Here is a 21,316-nt window from a genome sequence, read left to right on the forward strand (position 1 = left end):
AAAATAATAATAAAAAAAATAATAATAATAAAACTAAAATAAAATAAAGGCTGGCATGGTGGCTCACACCTGTAATCCTAGTGCTTTGGGAGGCTAAGGTGAACAGATAGGTTGAGCTCAGAAGTTCAAAACCAGCCTGGACAACATGGCAAAATCCCCGTCTCTACAAAAAAAATACAAAAAATTAGTTGGGCGTGAGGGTGCACGCTTGTAGTCCCAGCTAATTGGGGACTGAAGCAGAAGGATCACTTGAGTCTGGGAGGTCAAGGTTGCAGTGAGCTGTGTTTGGACCTCTGCACTCCTGCCTGGGTGAGAAAGTGAGACTGTCTCGAAAATAAATAAATAAAAAATAAAAATAAATAAGATAAATAGAAAACCTCTGAAGATTTTAGGCAAGAAATTGTGTGGGTCTTCTTGGCCCTATGCCTGCTCCTGGTTCGAATGTTCTGCTTCGGCTGGGCGTGGTGGCTCACGCCTGTAATCCCAGTGCTTTGGTAGGCTGAGGTGGGCGGATCACCTGAGGTCAGGAGTTCGAGACCAGCCTGGCCAACATGCAAAACCCATCTCTACTAAAAGTACAAAAACAAATTTGCCAGGTGTGGTGGTGGGTGCCTGTAATCCCAGTTACTCAGGAGGCTGAGGCAGGAGAATTGCCTGAATTCGGGAGGCGGAGGTTGCAGTGAGCTGAGATTACACCACTGCACTCTAGCCTGGGCCACAAGAGTGAGACTCTGTCAGAAAGAAAGGAAGGAAGAGAGGAAGGAAGGAAGAAAGGAAGGAAGGAAGGAAGGAAGTTAGTTAGTTCTGTTTCCTGGCCGGGTGTGGTGGCTCATGCCTGTAATCCCAGCACTTTGGGAGGCCAAGGTGGTTATGGTTAGATCACCCGAGGTCAGGAGTTCAAGACTAGCCTGGCCAACATGGTGAAACCCCGTCTCTACTAAAATACAAAATTAGCTGGGTGTGGTGGTGGGCACCTGTCATCCTAGCTACTCAGGAGGCTGAGGCCGAATCACTTGAACCCAGGAGGCAGAGGTTGCTGTGAGCCGAGATGGCACCACTACACTCCAGCCTGGGCAAAAGAGCGAGACTCTGTCTCACAAAAAAGAAATAGAAAAAAGGCTGGGCATGGTGGTTCATGCCTGTAATCCCAGCACTTTGGGAGGCCAAGGTGGGCAAATCACGAGGTCAGGAGTTCGAGACCAGTCTGGCCAACATGGTGAAACCCCATCTCTACTAAAATACAAAAAATTAGCTGGGTGTAGTGGTGGGCACCTGTAATCCCAGCTGCTTGGGAGGCTGAGGCAGGAGAATCGCTTGAACCCGGGAGGCGGTGGTTGCAGTGAGCTGAGATCGCACCACTGTACTCCAGCCCTGGTGACAGAGTAAGACTCCATCTCAAAAAAAAAAAGAAAGAAAAAAAAAGAAAAAAGGAAAAAAAAGGAATATTTCTTGTATAATTGATACAGCCACTTTGGAAATCAATTTGGTGCTATCTAATAAAATTGAACCTGTATATACAGTTTGACTCTTAATTCTATATCCTAGAAAACTCCTGCATCTGTGACTGGGAAACATGTACAAGAATGCTCATGGCAGCTGGGCGCAGTGGCTCACGCCTGTAATCCCAGCACTTTGGGAGGCTGAGGCGGGCGGATCACGAGGTCAGGAGATTGAGACCATCCTGGCTAACGTGGTGAAACCCCGTCTCTACTAAAATACAAAAAACTACCCGGGCGTGGTGGCGGGCCCCTGTAGTCCCAGCTACTCGGGAAGCTGAGACAGGAGAATGGCGTGAACCCAGGAGGCAGAGCTTGTGGTGAGCTGAGATGGTGCCGCTGCACTCCAGCCTGAGCGACAGAGGGAGACTCCGTCTCAAAAAAATAATAATAATAATGTTCATGGCTACGTTGTTTATAACAGTCCAAACTGAAAACAACTCAAACATTCACCAACAGTAGAATGAAAAAAATAACTTGTGGTATATCCATGCAATGAGTACTATGCAATAGTAGGAAGACAGCTATGTGTAACAAATTGGATATATCTCACAAGTTGAACAAAATAAGTAGGAAGCAAAAAGTAATACAGTATCATTCCATTTATAGAAAGTTCAAAAACAGGCAAAGTTGAGCAGTATTGTTCATGAAGGCATACACAGATGCTAAAACTATACAGAAAAACAAGTAATTTCTGTGTTTACGATTATTACAAACGTCAGGATGGTGGTTCCTTTTTAGGGGACTGAGGGAATTGTGAAAAGGATGCATGGGGAACTTCTAAAAGTATAGGAAATACTCAATTTTTTTTACCTGGGTGGCAGTGAAGTAGGTATTGACTTTATTCCATTTATTCTGTATACTGTTTATAATGTATTTATATGCTCTGTACAGAAGGAGGAAATAAAAGTACCACTTGTTTCTCAGCTCCATGCCACCTTGTTCAGGTCATTATGCTGACATTAGAGCACTTCCAAATGCTCGTCTTTCCCACCAGACCTCGAGGACAGTGATCTCTTTATTTCTGGTACCTGTCAGTACCTGGCACATAATAGATACTCAATGTTTGCTGAATTGGATTAAATTGAATTTCTTAAGTCTCTCATCCTATAGAGAGGTGGGCAGCTGCAGGAGAAGTGGAGGAACGCTGCTATAGTGAAGAGAGCTCAGGACCACCAAGATTTGGGTTCCCATCTTAGCTCTGCCAGTTCCTAGCTGTGTGATATTGAGCAAGTCACTTAACCTCTCCAGTTCTTACTCCCTGCTCTGTTAAGTGGGGATGATAATTGCTGGCTCTCTGGACTTCCCTGACTTGTGGATTAAATGAGATAATGTACATGTCTAGCACAATACCTGGCACATAGTAGGTGCTCAATAAAAGATGGCTTCTCCGCAACCGCCTCCCCCAGCTCCACATCTTTTCTTCAAAGGAGTCCACCAGAAGGGGCAGCCAGACATCAAAGGGTGGGCTGGTGCAGAGATGTAGTTTGGTCAAAGGCTGGCAGACAGGGAGATCTAACTGAAGCTGAATAGAACCCAGGCAGTTGGTGGGAGTTGGCAGGGGAAGCAGGATGCCTGGGTTCTGGGAGTTTCCATCCAGGGGAAGTCCCAGGTGTGGGTGTGGGGGTGCCAGGCTGGCCCCACCCAACACCCTGGCCCCAGGGGATGTGGGCACAGGGAGGAAAGTGGGTCAGAGCAGGGCTGGGATTTAACCCCATTGGTTCCATGACCTCTTTGCTGGCTCTGGAGGAGGCACAACCAAAAAGAAGCCTGCTCCCTCTTTCAAAGGGCCCCCAATTCCTTTTCAGAAAGGAAGAAACTTGAAACTTTGGTGTCTGGATAGGAGGAATTGGAAGCTCTCCAGTGGACAGAGGAGAGAGAACCCCGTATCCCCTGGATGGAGATTCTGTGCAAAACAGACAGCTACATCCACCCACACATTGGCTGGCACCTGTAGCACTCACCTCACACATACTCCAGGCAACTGTGGAGGCAGACATGCTAGCTCCAGGGAGTGGGACAGGTCAGGGCTGGATCCGGGGGGAGTGGGGGCATGGTAAAGCAGGCTCAGAGGAGAAGCCTTTCTGTCTGGTGAGGCTCCAGCTGGGCAAATGCAGGAATCCCTCACCCTGGAGGATTTGCCAGCATGGGGCCTTGTTTTCCGTAGTATAATCTCAAGTCTCAGCCTGTGAGTCGTCTTCCCTCTCTGTGTCTGTTTCCCTTTCTGGAGGAAATGAATGCATTCTGGTATCTCAGCGTCCTGCTATGACCACGAGGAGGTGCTTACCATCTCTCCCTTATGGCATATTGAAATCCAAGCAGGTCGCAGGAATGGAAGGACCCTCTTCTTTTTGGGGGAGCAGACTGGCTGAGGGCCAGGACCTCAATTCCAGGGCCTTTGTACATACTCTTGAGCAGCACATATATTTCGCTGCCCTTCCTTCTCTCTAACCTCTCCTCATTTTTTCTCTGAAGACTTTCCTGATCTTGGCGGGGGGGAATACTCCTCTGCTCCATTCTCATGGTACCTCATGCCTCTCCACACTGATTATTCCAGTTGCAGTTTTGTGAATTATTATCTGACTCCATCAGACTGTGAACCTGCCAGGGACCATACCTGGGTATTCCTAGAACTTAGCACAGTGCTTACCACGTAGTGGATGCCTAATAAAGATTTGTTGAATTAATGCATGGTGCCTGTTCAGGGAAGAAATTCCCAGAGCTGTTTAGGCTAATCCTTTTTTTTTTTTTTTTTTTTTTTTTGAGGCAGAGTCTCACTCTGTCGCCGGGGCTGGAGTGCAGTGGCCGGATCTCAGCTCACTGCAAGCTCCGCCTCCCGGGTTTACACCATTCTCCTGCCTCAGCCTCCGAGTAGCTGGGACTACAGGCGCCCGCCACTTCGCCCGGCTAGTTTTGTATTTTAGTAGAGACGGGGTTTCACCGTGTTAGCCAGGATGGTCTCGATCTCCTGACCTCGTGAACCGCCCGTCTCGGCCTCCCAAAGTGCTGGGATTACAGGCTTGAGCCACCGCGCCCGGCCTTGTTTAGGCTAATCCTAGAATCCTGAGCTTCAAAATTAAGTCCTTAACTATGTGGGGTTCTGGGCAGCACTGGGGCTGGTAAGGACCTTCCACACACAGACTCACTCACCAGGACAGTCAACGAGCTGCCAAGCAGCAGAATAGGCCTGGTACAAGGGATGAAGTGGAGCAAGCATCAGAGGCAGGGCTGGCATCAGCACTGGCACAGAGCCTGCCTAGGGGGAGGAGGTGGGAGAGGAGAGGAAGAAGGAAAAAGAGAGGACACATGTACAAAACATGTTTTCATCACGCTCTCCCTGGGTGCCCTGGTCTCCAAGCCCTGACAGCACTTCCATGCCTTAATGATGTCCTTGGGGGTTGTAACACAGCTCCCCCACCACCCCCAATAGACATCTGCCAGACACCTCTGAGCATGGCATAGGACATCCCCCACACCACCAGATTTGGGCATGGGGAAATGACCTATTCAGTGTCCTGATGCTGGAGGGTTGGGAGGGGGTGAGGGTGAAAATTAGGGTGGGGCAATTTTCATCCTCGCCACTGTCCACCCCCTCCAGCATCAGGACACTGAATAGGTCATTTCCCCATGACTTTCAGGACAGGTGGGACAGATATCTGCATCCTTTTCCTCTCCTCATAATCTCTCCTTTTGGTCTTTGCTCTGGGATGAGGGGAGCAAGCAAAGCCTGGTCTTAGGGACCCCAAGATATCATTTCTCCAAGTTGCCAAGGTGACAGAATGGAGCAGCCACAAACCGAGCAAAGCCTAGAAATAGGGATGACCCAAGGGAAAGAGGAATGAGGGGAGCCCCCTCCACCAGTTTCCAGAGTGGGAAGCCCTCTTCCCAAGCCTCCTCCTGGAATCTCTGGACAGAAAGCTGGCTCTGTTGCAAGCTGGGGAGTGGAGGGTGGGGAGAAGAATCTGAAGCCCTCACAATGCCCCTCTTCCCTGTCCCCCAATCTGCTGCTGCTGCTTGGTTTGACTTCCAAACTGCTGCAGTGAACAGACCCCAGTCACTGGGTCCTGGGGAGGGGCGGTAGAGGGGCCGGGGGTGGAGGCAGTGGCAATCCCAAGGGGAGGGGCCGGCATAGGGCGGGTCTTCCTGGGCATCGCTGCTTGGCTGCTGTCGTCGGCTGGGGACGAGGAGGCCGCCAGAAGGGAGGAGCTACAGTTACCAAGACGGATGGATAGACAAACGCCCACCAGAGACAAAGACCCAGGCAGACAGACAGACAAACCAAGACAAAGGGAGGGCAGAGACAGTTGGAATTCTGACTCCCTCTGTCTTCAGAGGCTACCCCAAGTGTTTTGTGCCCCGATTTAGGCTTCCCTGGCTCCATTTGCTACCTAGACGCACTGTGTCAGAGCTCCAGCTGTTGATCTTTGGGACCAACCCGAAGCCCCTCTACAGAAGGAGAAGGGAAGAGTTCAGAGAGATGATAACTCAGCAGGGAGAGGAGAGTGTCACGGGTGGTGCCTGGTTCTGTGTCAGAATGCCCGGCCAGGGAGGGAGTGGTGCCCTCGCCTGGTTCATGAGGACAGGAGGCTCATTCACTGTAAACCAAGTACAGATGTGCTGGAAGGGGGAGGGGAAAATTAGGGCCACATTCCCAAACCACAACTGGGCCCGCCCTCCTCCCGCCAGCCACCACTAGGGCAGGGCAGGAGGGGTTAACTTTGCAGCCTCTTGGCAGGATCCCTGCCACACAGGCGGGGCGCCATCCCACCACAGCCTGGACGCCTGGGTCCAACTCCCTGACACCCGCCCCTCCCACACTGCTGAGAGCTGCTCCCAGGGTAACCAAGCAAAGTCAACAGCTGCTAGGCCACCTGGGGACGGGACCCTGGAGTACCTATTCCCAGCTCTTCCTATCCCTGGAGTGAAAGGGAGGGCTTGTCTGCACCCCCATTGCCGTCTCGCATTCTCCTGAGATAGCCACAGCATGCCTCTTCTTTCCCCCTCTCCTTCACCTGACTTTGGCTACCAAAAGCAGCCTTTCCCAGGTGGGAGGACACCTGGCCCCCAGGAGGGAGCAAGGAGAGAGCCAAGTAATTCCAGTACGGAAAATGTGACGTGGCCCAGGAGTCTGTGTCTTGGGTCCTGTCCACCCTGCGAGCATTGCTGGGGAAAGTACTTGGGCTATGTCTGCCCAGCCTACCAGCCTAGCTCAGACCCTCCCCTCCTCCTCTTTCTCCCTCCCAACTCCAGTTCCCATGGGAGTGTTTGGGATCCATGCACACAGCTTGGACTACAGACCCCTTCTTTTCTCTACCTCTGTCCTCAGTGGAATAGAGAGTGAAACCACTGGGTTCGCACTCTAGGGTTGAGAGTCTGTCTATGTTGAAGCAGAGAATGCCCCCATCAGACGCAGACACTGACTCGGCACTGGCACGCGCACGCGCGTGCACACACACGCACGCGCACACACACACACACACCCAGAGTCAAAAGCATTCATGGCACATCTACCAGGCAGGCAGGCAGGCCGGTGCTGGTTAAGGCAGACACACACCCTCTGCCTGTGCTTTCTCTCTCACACCCAGCCCAAGGCTCCTCCCACTCCCAGTCACAGTTCCTCCTGCCCTCCTCTCCAGCCTCTCCCCCTCCAAATCCAGGCCTAAAGGTGGGGACAACATTGGCAGCCAGGCGCCCTAACTCCTGGAGCTTACTCCAGGCAAGATGACAGGGAAGATGTTCGTGAACCCTGGCCTCAGCACCCCCAACAACAGCCACTAGTCAACCAGTTTGCTCCTGGGACCAAGGGACTGAGGTGGGCTAGGGGAAGGGAGAGGCTACTTGGACCTGCAGGTGAAGGCTGAGCAAAGATAAGGGCAGGAGCATCTATTCTAGATCTGGCATACTTCTGCCCGGCCACTCCAGAGCCCCGTTGCCTACCCTGGGGAGGCACCAGAGACTGGCTTCGGAAGAGTCACAGCCTGGCCATAGACAACTAGTCCCCTCAAAACGCAGAAAGGAGAAAAGTGCCAGAGAGAAAGGGTTGGCATCACGGGGCCAGGACACTGACCTCCTCTGCCAGCCGTGCCCGGCCTCCCAGGGGATGGAGTCACGGAAGCCTAGCAAATGGGAGGGGCAGAGACCCAGGCGTCCCAGGCCGCCCCGCCCAGTCCCCCTCCCGCCCACCCACCCCTCCGCCCCCCAGCCCCAGGGCCACAGAGGGAGGGAGTTTCTGGGCAGGGGCAGGCAAGGGAGGAGGAGCGAGGGCGGAGGAGGGAGGGAGGCTGCCGGCCACGGGGAGGGAGGTGGCGGGGGTGGGGAGGGAGAAAAAGAAAGAAAATATTTTCCGTGTCCCCGCCTGCAGAGTCAGTGTGCGGTTTGGGAGAAAATGTGTCGGATATTTTGGGGCGGTCACGTGGGCGGGCGGGCTCCGAGAGGCCCCGGGACAGTCCCAGCCTAAAGCCGTGTCCCCCCAGGAGCCCCCCAGTACCACGAGCCCCGGACATTGCGACGCTCCATCCCAGAGACCGCCCGACGCCGGGACCTCGGGGCTCCGCCACCTCCCTTCCCCCTCCCACTCCAGGTGAGTCAGGCGGGGAAGGAGGCTCGCCCGCTCCGTCGCCTGGGTCCTCCGACGAGGCGGCTGGGGGAGGGGGCGCGGAGGAGCCGCACGGGCGAATGTCCTCCCGAGGCTGGCCAGGCTGGCCGCCGGGCTTGAGGGGGGTTTCTTGCCCCGACCTGGGCCAGCCCTGCTGTGGGAAGGGAATGGGGAAGATTTTAACAGGCTGAGGATGGGCTGGGTCATCTGCCCTGCATTTTGGTGCATAGCAGAGGAGAGCATTTGGGGAAGTCTTCAGCCAGGGGACATTCCTCCTTATATTTTTGTGCTGGGAATGTGAGAGAAGACAGGGATTCTCTCGCGGGGAAAGACTACCACCCCCTTACCCCCGGGCTCTGATGGGTAGATTTGATGTTCCATGCTGGTCCAAGTTCCTCCCTCCCCAGTAGAATGGCACACCTTGGACATCAGAAAGCAAGGAAAACGTTCAGAGGCAAGTGAGCCTGGCCCTCCGCGTCCAGCAGTTCCGAGGGACTAGTGCATAGGATAGGGATCTGTGAACTTTCCTTGAAGCTCTGGATTCCCTCCGACACGTTCCCAGCCCAGGTGCGAGCCTTGGCTCCCTCCAGCCAAGGTGCGGGGGGCACCTCTGGAGTATTCTTGAGGGAAGCCCAAATGGAACAAAGAAAGAGCCGGAAGACCGAGACAGGGACCCAGGAGTGCTGGTCCCAGAGTTCCACTGACGCTGCCTCTCTGTCTTTAGCAGCTACGGCCCAGTTCCCTCAACCTGACCCAGTATGTAGGAACCAGTCTCCTCAGACGGCCAGCCGGTAAGAAGATGCTTGGTTGTTAGTGGTGGTGGAGGGGGTGGGGGCAGGGGAGCCTGAGTAGGAGGTCTTCAGGGCAAGAAACTGAGATGACTGTCCTGCTTTAGGGCTCTGGTCCTGGGCAGCTGGAATCCCAGTCCTCAAGTCTGAGGCTTCTGCCCTTAGTGTCAGATGCTGAGTTGGGGTCAAGGACCACAGCCAGCGTCTCATATCCTTGAGGCAAGTAGAGAGAAGACAGGGGAGCGGGGATAGTGTGTGCAGGGTGCCTGGAGCTTGGGTATCCCATATAGACAGACACACAAACACACACATACACACACACACGCGCACTGTGGACTACAGCCTAGTAGGCAGCATGGGGCACGCCCCCCCACATCCCGGCACACCCCCACCCCTGGCTCAGAAAGCCACCTAACTGGCACCTCCAGTTCCCCCCTCTGCCCCACCCTGCCCATGCCCTCTGATGCCCACACACATTCCACTGGCATTGCCTGCCTGCCTCCTGGGCACTGCCCCTCCCTGGGGCTAGTAGGGTGGAGGGAGGGCACCTGGGGATGAGAGGTGGAGACTCAAGGGTCTGGACTCCCCCAGGGATGGCACGAGGCCAAGGAAGCCTGGCCCACTGCTGCCTCCTGGGGAGCAGGCTGGGGGCCCAGGCTAGAGCAGAGGATGCCTGGGTTCTCTGCCCAAGCTGGAGATGGGGTCATGGAAAAAGGTGGTCGTGTTTATACAGAGGGGAGGGGGGCAGCGGGTGGAGAGTGGCCGACAAGAGCAGCTTTGTTCCAGGCTCTGGGGCGGGCAGGGCGGCAGGGAAACGCACCCCCCTCCATCCGGCAGCCCCCTTCATCCATGCCCTCCCCTCAACTCCACCTCAGCTCTAAGAGAAGCAGCTTTGTAAAACCCCTCTCCCCTAGTCCGTCATCCCCCCTGCTCCACCATCTGAGATGGCATCTTAGTAGAGGAAGAATGTTCTCTACTTTCCATGAGTCCCCCAAAGAACCAAGGCATCTGGGGCCTCAGTTTAGGATTTCCTTTTACTCTGCACTGCCTTCAATTCCTTAGTCCATTCCTCTACCCTAGATTTAAGACCCTCCCCTTCTCTTCCCAGCCAAGACAGAATCAAGGCTCAGAAATGGGAGGAATCTCTGCCCCCTTCTTCTCTTCACTCAACTCCCAAGTCCCTTCTCTGAGGCAAAATAAGAGGAAGGCCAGGGACAACTCTCCTTGGCTCACATGCAGCATCATTCCTTGGTGAGGATCAGGAGCTGAGCATCCCTCTATGGGGACCCCCCCACTGCCCTCCCCGCAGGCCTGTGTTTCCCATTGGTAGGTGAGAAGCAAAGACAAGGAGGGCTAAGGCAGAGAGCCTTGTTCCCAGTCTAAGCCAAGTCTGGGGAACATGGGGATGGGGGAGTCCTCTAGTAGCTTCTCACCCTTGTCATTGGAGGGGTTAATCCACTTGGAATGTGGCCTGGCCAGTTGAGCTGTGGCCCAGGGGCCTCAGGGGCCCCGAACTCCTGGCTCCATCTGTGCTTAACTAGGGATGAGAATTTCGGAGGGGAATAGGAGAAGGAAAAGGAGAGGGACCCTGGAGGCTTGGAGCTCAGACTTTTAGGGCCTGTGAAAACACTGGGCTAAAGAGTTTGAGGGTGCTGGGTGTATGGGTGGTGCCATGGTGAGGGGCAGGGGATGCTTCATTCATAAGGGCTGAGTGAAGTGTGATGGCATTGAGGTCTGGGTTCTTGTGACCTCCATGACAGTTTACCCTCAAGGGCTTGAAGGCCAAGGTAGAGGAGAGAAAGAAAACAAGCAAAACAAAATAAAACCAGAGGTATAAAGACTGAGAGCTATAGATCCTAGAAGCAAATACTGATGGAAAGAAAGGCAGATATACCCATCCCCTACCTCTGGGCCTGCCCACCCCATGGTCTCTCTGTGTTTTAGTCTCTTGGCCCTTCTCTGCCCTTCACAGCAGTCTGTTATGGTTCTGGCTGGTGGAGATACCCAGGCTGGGGTGACTCTTCCTCCCTAGCCCACTAACTGCCTAGAGAGGCGAGAAGTTCTGGGGCTCCTGGGAAAGCCAACCTTTTCCTTTGTCAGAGGATCAGGATAGGAACCACCTACTTAGCACTAGGATTCCCATCTCCTCTCTACCCCCTTCTCCTCCCCTTCCCCTGGGCTCAGGTTTAAACTCTTAGAGGGAAGCCTACTTTGGGGGAGGAGAGGATGCAGGGAGAATGTCCCAGAAATAGGGAGCCCAAGGATAAGAAAGAAAAGGAGGAAGAATGCCTGGGCACGTGGCGCACGCCTGTAATCCCAGCACTTTGAGAGGTCAAGTCAGGCGGATCAACTGAGTTCGAGACCAGCCTGACCAACATGAAGAAACCCCATCTCTACTAAAAATACAAACATTAGCCATCTCAAAAGAGAGAGAGAGAGGCCGGGCGCGGTGGCTCAAGCCTGTAATCCCAGCACTTTGGGAGGCTGAGACGGGTGGATCACGAGGTCAGGAGATCGAGACCATCCCGGCTAACACGGTGAAACCCCGTCTCTACTAAAAAATACAAAAAACTAGCCGGGCGAGGTGGCGGACGCCTGTAGTCCCAGCTACTCGGGAGGCTGAGGCAGGAGAATGGCGTGAACCTGGGAGGCGGAGCTTGCAGTGAGCTGAGATCCGGCCACTGCACTCCAGCCTGGGCCACAGAGCGAGACTCCGTCTCAAAAAAAAAAGAGAGAGGGAGAGAGAAAAGGAGGCAGAGAAGTAAAGTCAGTTGACCAAGAAGCAGCTCCTTGGCATCATACACTTGGCACAAGTGGGGGTTCCATCAACATCCTTAGATTTGAAGCAGTGGGTATAAGAGGGCTTAGAGGGTGAGGAAAAATTAGAGACAGGAAGAATTGGGAGGGGAAACTGGAAGAGGGAGTGTTAAATAGAGAGGGAAGTGCTTACTAAAGCAGAGCTATGGAGGAAAATCAGGTACAAAGAGAACTAATACGAGACATTTACATAGCATTCCCTATGTGCCCTACATTACGCCAAACACTTGACATTGGTTAATTTATTTAGTCCTCACAACAACCACATGAGGTAGGCCCTATTATTAGTCCCAAGTGATGCATGAGGAAACTGAGGCACAGAGAGATTAACATGCCTGAAGTCCCACAGCTAGCAAGTGGTAGGGTACAGTCCAGGGAGTCTGTCCCCCAACCTTTGCCTTGTACTCCTCTCCAGAGAGCTGTAGGGCTCCCAGGTTATAACAGAATTATGTTTGTTTTCTCCAGGATGGTAAAGAGTTTGAATCTGGGCTCCCCCACTTGCAGCCATGTATCCTTAAGCCAGTCACTTCATCTCAGTTTCCTCATATGTGAAATGGGAATCATAACTCCCAGTTCACAGGACTGATGTGAGGGGTAGGTCAAATGCTTAGCCCAGTTGTGGTGATTCATGATCACTTCCCAATCTAGGAGTTCTCTCCACCAGAAGTCCTCAGACCATCATTCACCTTGGGACCTCCGTTTACCCTTTCTGGAGCTCCTCTGGAGTTTCTCAGAGCCTGCATAACCCCCTGCCCTGCCCTGTCTACCACACTGCAAGGGCCCTGAGCCAGGGCAGGATAAACCGTAGCAGCACAGAGGGAGAAGACTGCAACTGAGAGAGGGTCTTGGGGCTTGGAACCTCAGAGTGGTCATTCTCTCATCTCTCCTTTCCCTCTCTTTCTCCCTAGGACTCTTGGAGGCCCAGTGGGCAGGCCAGGCAGGGCGGGCACGGAGCCTCCCAGGCTGGGGCAGTGGGCATGGGCAGGGGCTGTGGCTGAAGACCTCCCCCGCCCACTGCAGACCCCAGGGGACTCCCACACCGCAGCTGCCATGGCCACCAATAAGGAGCGACTCTTTGCGGCTGGTGCCCTGGGGCCTGGATCTGGCTACCCAGGGGCAGGCTTCCCCTTCGCCTTCCCAGGGGCACTCAGGGGGTCTCCGCCTTTCGAGATGCTGAGCCCTAGCTTCCGGGGCCTGGGCCAGCCTGACCTCCCCAAGGAGATGGCCTCTCTGTGTGAGTCTCAGGGATCTTGGGGAATGAGGGCAAATGGAAACAGGAGGGCATCTGGAGGGTGGATGGTAAAAGAGTTGGCACCCCAGTTAGGAAGACAGGCAGGGGACAGGGGTTTGGCCTAATGGAGTAGTAGTGACTAACAGAGGGTGGCAGTGGTGGTGAGGAAGGAGTTTGGATGTGGACTCAATGGAAGTGTTTGCAAATGAGAGTTCTCCTGTTCAAATAGGATAGGGAGGTAGCAGGCCTAAAACTTGGAGGGCGGGTATCTAAAACTGCCTCCTGGGTCAGTCAACTAGTAGAGGGGCACATCTTTGTGTGGGCAAGCTGGGGGTGGGTCTGGTGCAGGGTGAAGCTGCTGCCTGCGTGCAGTTGGGAGTTGTGGGGAGCCAGACTGGGAAGCAGAAGAGTCTGGGAGGATAGTCACCTGGCTCTGTGATCAAGAGGTGAAACTGGGCCGGGCGCAGTGGCTTACGCCTGCAATCCCAGCACTATGGGGGGCCGAGGTGGGTGGGTCACTTGAGGCCAGGAGTTCAAGACCAGCCTGGCCAACATGGTGAAACCCATCTCTACTAAAAATACAAAAATTAGCCGGGTGTGGTGATATGTGCCTGTAATCCCAGCTACTTGGGAGGCTGAGGCAGGAGAATCGCTTGAACTTGGGAGGCAGAGGTTGTGGTGAGCTGAGATCATGCTACTGCACTCCAGCCTGGGCGACAGAGCGAGACTCCATCTCAAAAAAATAAAAAAGACAAAAAAGAAACCCTGTCTCTACTAAAAATACAAAAATTAGTGGGTGTGGTGGTGCACACCTGTAATCCCAGCTACTCAGGAGGCTGAGGGAATTGCTTGAACCCAGAGGCAAAGGTTGTAGTGAGCCAAGATTGTGCCACTGCACTCTAGCCTGAGCAACAGAGCAAGACTCTGTCTCAAAGAGGAAAAAAAATAAAAGTGAAATTGCTTTGAATTACGTGGAGGCTGCAGAAAGGGGAAAGAAATCCTGTGGCAGGTCCCCAAAGATGTGTGGGGTCAGGAGACTGTGCTTCTTGGTTCTGGGGAGGATAGAAATGTCTGCAAAGAAGGTAGCTTTTGTACCATAAGTAATCCAGAGAGGCAGAGAGGGGTGTTCCAGAAGCATCGTCTCCTCCAGCGGTGTGGGTCTGGGCTCCTCCCCTCCCTGCAGGTCTGGCATAGAGCCTGCATGCTGTGCAGATCCCTACTTGTTCCTCAGGCCTGCCCTCTTTGGGTTAAGCCTTTGAGTGCTGACAGCAGGCAAGGCTTGGGGCTCTCCTCTCCTCCTCCCTCTGGGACCCCTCTCCTCCCAGTTGGTAGTCATTCCTCCTGGCCAGGCCATTACATTACAGGTGGGGGTGCCAAGCTGGTTAAGAGAAGGCTTCAACTGGGGACAAGAGAAGGTGATTGAAGGGCGGGGAAAAGGGCAATTTCCGAGACAGAGTTGGAGAGAAAAAGACAAAAAGATAAAGGCACATCCTTCATGGCTCCACAAGTGCAGAGACAGAGGTAGAAGAGAAGGCGCCCTGCTTCCAGGAGGGGGCACGCAGAGGGTTGTGTGTCTGTATGTGAAAGGGGTGACTAGGCTGGGCTGGCAGCTCCACTGGAAAGAGCGTGTTCATCTGGAGAAGGGGTGAGTGTGTGGTGCCTCCAGACCTGATGCAGTTGTGTGTGCGCAGCATCTCCCTGAGCCTCTGCTCATGTAAAGAATTCCAGTGTGTGCAACAAAGAGTCAGTGTGAGGAGTGAGGAGGGATTTCGTAGTGCTGCTGACGCTGTGGCTGGCGTTTGGTGAAGCCTGCTGGTGGCATGTCTGTAGTCCAACAGGGGTTATTTGAGTGGCATGTAGGTGAACAAGAGAGCACAAAGTGCCCTTTTTGGAAACTTCGGCTGGGCTTCCCCAGACTTCATTTTCACCCCACTAATCTGTCCTAGGGACCCGGGGAAGTGGGAAGGAACCACCCTCCCCGCATGAATGTACTTCTGGCAGCGAATCCTACAACTCAGCCTCTTGGGACTTGATTTTCCCAGGTTCTGGGAGAGGCAAGTAAAGGAGATGGAGTGGAGAGGGAGAGGAGAGAGAATGGTAGTGGGGACAACGCTAGAGCCCGTCCCCAGTGACGTCCCCCTTGTGCCCCTGTGCTGTGGACACACTGAGATCAAGGTCAGGGTTCAAAGTGAGGTCAAGGTAGGGAAGTGGTCAGGCTGGGCTCCATCTTCAAAGGCCATGCTGAAGGAGGGGGCTGAAAGGAGAAATCCAAGGGAGGAGCCAGAGCCAGGGCAGGTAGCTGGGGAGGGTGCGGCTGGCGTGGAGGGACAGGCCTGGGCAGGGAAGTGGCAGGAGGAGGGAGGAGAGGAAGGCTTGGGGGTGGGTCCCTACGTGGCTTAAATGGGGGTGGGGCATGCAGCACCTAGTGGTAGTGGAGAGGAAGACATAGGGGAGAGGAAGAGATCCAGGAGTCTGGGAAACCTTCCAGAGTGGGAGAGTAGCAGAAGGGTGAGAGAGTGTCCTCTCTCATTTCTCTGACCTGCTGTCCCTTTTTGGCTGGGAGCATCTAGTGGAGAGGGTTTAGAGGCCTAAATCTGATGCCAAAGGCATACTCACCTTGAGTTTGTGCGTCTCATCACCCTCTCCCTTATTCTGTGGATGACACATACACACTCTCTCTCACACATAGACTAAGAGAGGTGGCCCTTGAAGAGGTCTGGCATTTCTCCCTGGGGCTGTCTCTTGGATCTTATTGCTGGGTCCCTGGCACCTTGGGACATCCTTGTTGAGAATTGAAGTCTTGCTCTACTTCCTGGGGCTGTCTCGAGGTCTGAAGGGGGTGAGGCAGGCATCTCGGAACTGCATGGTGGTGGAGGGGAGGTTCAGAGGAGCACGTGCTGCTGAGGCAAGCACAGGCCTGTGCTCATGGAAAGCAGAGGGGTGTGTGTATGTGTGTGTGCGTGCGTGTGTGTTCATGCATGTGCATGAAACCCCTGGTGTCTGTGTCCCTGTGTATCTCTATGTTTGTGAATCCTAGTGTGTTCTAGATTTGCTTTCTACAGGGAACAGAGTCTGATGAGAGAGAACGGAAGCCTTGCCCTCCTCCCACTCCTGAGCAGATAGCTGTGGTCCTGACGACCTAGCCCAGTTTGTCCTCTGAACCTAGCGATGTTGCCCTGGCCATGGGGCCACTGTCCCTGGGGCAAGAAGTCCAGACTTCACCACACTAAGTTACCACACATGGGGAAACTGAGGACAGGCTGGCACAGAGAGAGTCTTGCTTAAAAGAAACTGAAAAAGAGAGACTCACAGACAAGACAAGGGACAGCTACCCAGGCACAAAGGTGCAGACACAGAGAAGCCAGGCACTGAGAGAAGCAAGGAGAACAAGCAGGCGGGTAAGGGCAGTGAGCAGTGAGGCCTCCTCCAGGAAAAAAGCCCAGTCGACTGCCTCCTTTCCCCTCCCCTCCCCGGTCTCTCCTCCTCCGGCACAGGCTCCAGCTCCAGGCCGACACAAACGGGGCTTTGATTGCAACAGGAAACCTCTTTGGCGGGGGGAGCCGGGCAAGCCGCCGCCGCCAGGGCCCAGGCTGCACCCCCCTCTCCTGGCCCCCTACCCGGTCCCAGCCCCCATCCTGCCCAGCGCGCCTCACATCCCTGCTTTGGGCCCCACTCTCATTCACACCTCGCTATTCTTCTGCTCTTCTGCTACCCCCTCCTCCAGAGACCCCTCCCATTTCCCTTCAGGTGGGACTCCTACCTCAGGACTCACCCTTCTGGCAGGGCCTGCTTTACTTTGAAATGCCCCCTTTTCAGCTTTTCGAGGGAGGGTTTTAGAAAAAAGGGAGAATTTAGCGTGAGGAATTCAGAGCCAGTTATCCTCAAGTCCCATCCAGAAGGTGGCAAGAAGGGAAAGGCGGGGTGCATAAGGAGTTAGCTGTCCCTGCTCTGCCTCTCCCTGGCCAAACTCATCCTTGCCAGGGTGGCGGGGGCTCTGAGGGGTGACCCCGAAAGAATCTGAGTGCTAATGGCCTTATTAGTTGGGGAGGGGTACACTCCTCTTTGCCTCTAGGACTATGCCTTTGTGGGGCTCTAGCTGGGAGGGGGGTGTGCCATGGTGGTGGGGATCATAGGGAAGAGGGTGAGTCAGGCAGCAGCCCCCCCTTCATACTCCCACCAGGATGGCGGAGAACATCTGGTTCCCATGAAATGCTAGAAGGCTAATGGGTCTAATTGCTGCAATAAGGTCTGGAGAAACTTTGGGGAAAAGAGGGGGCACTAGATCCCCCATCCTCTTACCTTCTCCCCAAGGCTGTACTAAGTCTGTCTAGAATGGGGGTGTCAGGGTTGATGGGGAGGGCGGGCCTGATGCCCTAATGCCTGGTCCTAAGGACCCCCTCCATGCAATGCCTGGGATGCACACACAGATGGGGTGATGAGGAGTGGGGTGCATCTGGTGAAGAGAAATGGGGGCTATTGACTCATGGCTTCCTGGAGCCCTCCCCAACTCCTCCTGTGCCCTCCTCCCAACCCCCTCCCTGTGGCCTGGCCACTTCTGGTTCTAATTACCAACCAGGCAGGCCTGACTTAATTGGGACCTTTCAGATTTCTGAGGGGGAAGGGGGGTACTGACAGCTTGAAGTTGACTAATCAAGGCTCTTTCCCTCTTGTTTTCGGGGGTACTCCCTATTTTGCACTTAACTGATTGTTTTTGTTGTTGTTTGTTGCTGGACAGATTCTGATTCAGAAAGTTTTCTCTCTCTCTCTCTCTTTCTTTCTTTCTTTCTTTCTTTCTTTCTTTCTTTCTTTCTTTCTTCTTTTTCTTTCTTTCTTTCTCTCTTTCTTTCTTTTCTTTGTTTCTTCTTTTGTGGGGTGGGGTGACTGGACTCAGAAATGGGTATTTGGGGTTGGGGAGCAGAAGGGAGCTTACACTAGGTTGGAAAGAGCAGTGCATTTCCTCCCCATCCCTGCTTCAAGCCCACCAGTCAGTCTTGCCACCCCGAGGTTCCCCGCCATCCGCAAGTCAGGCCTATTCCCAGCCCCGGGAGCCCCCGCCCCTCCCCCGCGCCCGCCATCCTTCGCGTACTCTGGCACCCCTTCCTGCCCTTTATTCTTCCAACAGGCGCCCCACTCCTGCAGCACCCCCAGTGCGCCCCCCACCCGGTACAACATTCTTAGAAAAGCGCGCCGCGCCCTGGCCCAGCCATAGCCGCCTGGCGGGGGAAGGGCCGGGCCGGGCGCCGCTCCCGCTCCGCGGCCCTGCCGGTGTGAGCGACGCTGACAGAGCCGGCTGGGCAGTTAGGCCGGGCGACCCGGCGGCTGAGGGCGGGGCGCGGGGGAGGGGGCGGTTTCCGGGAGTCGCCGCCGCTGGCGCTGTCCGGGGCCAGGGTCCCCCATTCGGCCTTGCCGGGCCAGGGCAAACTTCTGACGTGGCCAAACCCCCGCCCACCTCACCCCCTTCTCCGCCGGGCGAGGGCGCTCAGTGCCGGAAGGGGCAACCCAGGGAACAGTGTGGCGGCCCTTGGAGAGCTGAGGGGCACTAGCGTGGGACCGAAGGGAGGGCACTTATGCCTAGGCTGGAGGGTATTTAAAGACTCTGAGAACATTCAGTGACTGGAAGCGCCCCTATTGCCGAGGGAGCCCTTGGCATTCAGACACTGGAGGAGGGGAGTTGGCCATCAGGGACAGATTCATCGAGGCGCAGTTGGCACGGCGGGCACAGCTTAGGGGGTCGTTTTGTGCTCTAAAAGTGAAGTTATGTTCGAGGAAGGGGCATCGAGAGACACTGTCGAGGCGCTTAGGGAGCGGCAGTTGCGGGATAGCGCTTCGGGGACTCGGAGGGAGGCGGCCCGGGCCGCGGTGGAGGGCGGACCGCTCGGGCTAGGAGGGGTAGACTCTGGTGCGCTGGAGGGGCGGGGACTCCGCGGCCGCGGTGGAGACGGCCTGGGCGGGGTGGGGCGGGGCCGGGTCAGGAGGAGGTGAGCGCGCTCGGCCACCCGCCCCGAGGGGGGTTCCCGGAGAGTTCACGGCGGGAGCGCGCTGCGGCCCTCGGACCGGGGGTGGGGAGACGGGAAGGAAGGAGGAGGCAGCGCGCGCCGAGCCGCAGGAATGCACTGTTCGGCCCTGAAGCGGGCGCGCGGAGGGAGAGGGCGGAGCCAGGCCTGGGAATGAGAGGGGTGGAGGTAGTGCAGGTCCCGAGCCTCAGGAGAGCAGCAGCGCGCGGGGACCTCCGCTTTCCCCTCTTCCCAGTCATCCTTAACACCCTTGTATTGACTAGTGTGAAAAAGGGAGAGTCTGAGGAGGGGAAAAACTCTGAAAGGAAATGCTTATGCTTGGTTCCTCCACTCCTTCCTCCAACCCCGACCTGGGCACGCGCCTCAGTGCAAATGCGTGCAAAGTCTATAAGCTGTGGAGAGCATGCTTGCATTCTCCCGAGCAAGGTGTCTGCACAAACGTGTGTGCACCTATGATTTTATATGCGTGCTCACATGTATGTGCACTCTTGCATATTTGCAAATTCTTGGTGCCTGATAAGATAAATGCATGCACGGATGTGTGTCTAAGCAAGCGCGCGCGCCGCGGAGCGAGTGTACGTATGTGTATGTGTGCGCTCCACTCTCAGCTCTGCTCATCTCGGTGCCCGGCCCCCTTCCCTCTCCAAGCCCCACCCCCTACCCCTCCGGGCTTCGCTTTTTAAAAAGGTCTCCCCAGTGCTAGCTGCGGAGGCACCCAGATAGAGCTGGACAGAGGCTAAAGCGGCAGCCCCAGCTTCGCGCCCCGCCCAGTCCCTTTCCCCTGCTGGGGATCCCCCTCTTCCCCGCCCACTCCTTACCCCGCATGCAGCCCAGCGCCCTATGCTAGCCCTCCCCCTCCCCCCCTGCTGGAGCGGGGCGCCGCCGGGGGAGGAGGGGGAATCGGCTGCGGGTCCTTGGTGTTTCTAGCACCCAGCTTCCCTCCAAGCCGGGTCGCGATGTACGACTGTATGGAAACGTTTGCCCCGGGTCCGCGACGGCTCTACGGGGCGGCCGGGCCCGGGACCGGCTTGCTGCGCAGAGCCACCGGCGGCTCCTGTTTCGCCGGACTTGAGTCTTTTGCCTGGCCGCAACCCGCCAGCCTGCAATGTAGGTACCCGAGTCCGGGGCTGGGGTGTAGGGTGCAGGAGAGGCTGGGATTTACTCTTTCCGTGTGTAAAAAGTGGAACTGGGGTGCAAGGAGGAGCTTCTGGCCCTTTCTATGTAAGGTACTGGCCCTTTAAACGTGGGGGCCTCAGCGTCTCCTTTGCGTGTGTGCAGTAGTGTTTGGAGTGTGTGTAGTTTTTATGGTGGGCGTTTAGCTCGAACCTGTGGTTGATGCCACTCCAGAGTTCCTGGGGATAGGGGGAGACCGAGGTGTGTGGGTAGTTTGCGCCTTCAGGTCCATGGCCCTGGAAGGATATGACACTCGGGACAGTGGGTGGCGTTTGTAAAGCCCATGTGGGAAGCTGGCAGTGTTAAAAATATTGTTTGCAGAGCGTGTGAATCCCTGGAGTGTGCAGCGCCTTGCCTAGGTGTTGTGGGTGTGGGAGCAAGGGTCTCTCCACCAGTGTCTCCTGCGACAGCTGCCAGGTCCACATGGCCTGTGAAGGGATGTTTGTGGCGTGAGGCCGGGAGGGCGTGTGCCCCTGCGTGGCTGCGGGGGCGGTTTTGGAAAGTGCTGTGTTCGAGAGTGCATCCTGTGTGTTCTCATGCCGGGTGGAAAAGGTTGTGCACACAAGAGCGAGAAGGCTGAGTTCTGTACCCCACCCTCCATATAAAAAAAGAAATGTTTGGAAACGTGTATGCGGTTATATGCAGAGAGATGATTTTTTCCTATGGCTCCAACACACACAACTTCAGCAGGAAGCGAAAAGTTTAAAGCAAAGTCTGTGTGTGTGGTGGGGGGTGGCCTGAAGTTGACAGCGGCAGGGCGAGTACCATTGCTGGGTCCCCAAATATCTATCTTCCCCCTCCGTGAAATGGGAGATGCCAGGCCTGGGGCCCTGGAACCCCTTTCCAGAGCAGTAATAAAAGCTGGGGACTGAGAGGCAGTAAAATGAAGTCCAGATGAGAGGCGGCTTTGAAGCTTGGGCCACAGTGCCTGGCGGGGGTGGGGTGTGGGGAGGGGCCAGGAGCGGAGCCTGGAACACCCCCCAAATTTACCCTGGGCTGGGATGTGCTCGCAGCCCGGGTGCGGACGGCCGGGGACGAGGGGTTTGGGGGCACGCTGGGAAGGGTGGGAAGGGGCGGGCAGCGGGCGGGGCGGCGGGCGCTGGGGGAGTGCGCACGCCAGGTCACCAAGCCCCCGCCAACGCGCCTCGCTCCTTGGCACCAGGCAGCGCTGTTTACAAGTTCGGATTTTTTTTTTTTTTTTT

At 55.4% G+C, this 21,316-nt stretch overlaps 1 protein-coding gene across 3 annotated transcripts in view; it reads left to right on the plus strand.

Annotated features, from left to right (window-relative positions):
• The first annotated feature begins 7,802 nt into the window (after positions 1 to 7,802).
• Positions 7,803 to 21,316, plus strand: part of RARG (retinoic acid receptor gamma) — a 24,717-nt gene continuing 11,203 nt past the window's right edge. The window contains exons 1-3 of one of the 3 annotated variants that reach the window (XM_017861520.1): positions 7,803 to 8,076; positions 8,819 to 8,882; positions 12,605 to 12,930. In XM_017861520.1, coding sequence (XP_017717009.1) covers positions 12,747 to 12,930 — 184 coding nt within the window. In that variant the 5' untranslated portion in view covers positions 7,803 to 8,076; positions 8,819 to 8,882; positions 12,605 to 12,746. Of the gene's footprint in view, positions 8,077 to 8,815; positions 8,883 to 12,604; positions 12,931 to 18,170; positions 20,049 to 21,316 lie in introns of those variants that run through there. The other 2 variants (XM_017861519.1, XM_017861521.1) reach the window with 2 other exon arrangements.

The sequence above is a fragment of the Rhinopithecus bieti genome, unplaced genomic scaffold (assembly GCF_001698545.2).
Source record: "Rhinopithecus bieti isolate Rb0 unplaced genomic scaffold, ASM169854v2 scaffold_56806, whole genome shotgun sequence".
Classification (NCBI taxonomy): domain Eukaryota; kingdom Metazoa; phylum Chordata; class Mammalia; order Primates; family Cercopithecidae; genus Rhinopithecus; species Rhinopithecus bieti.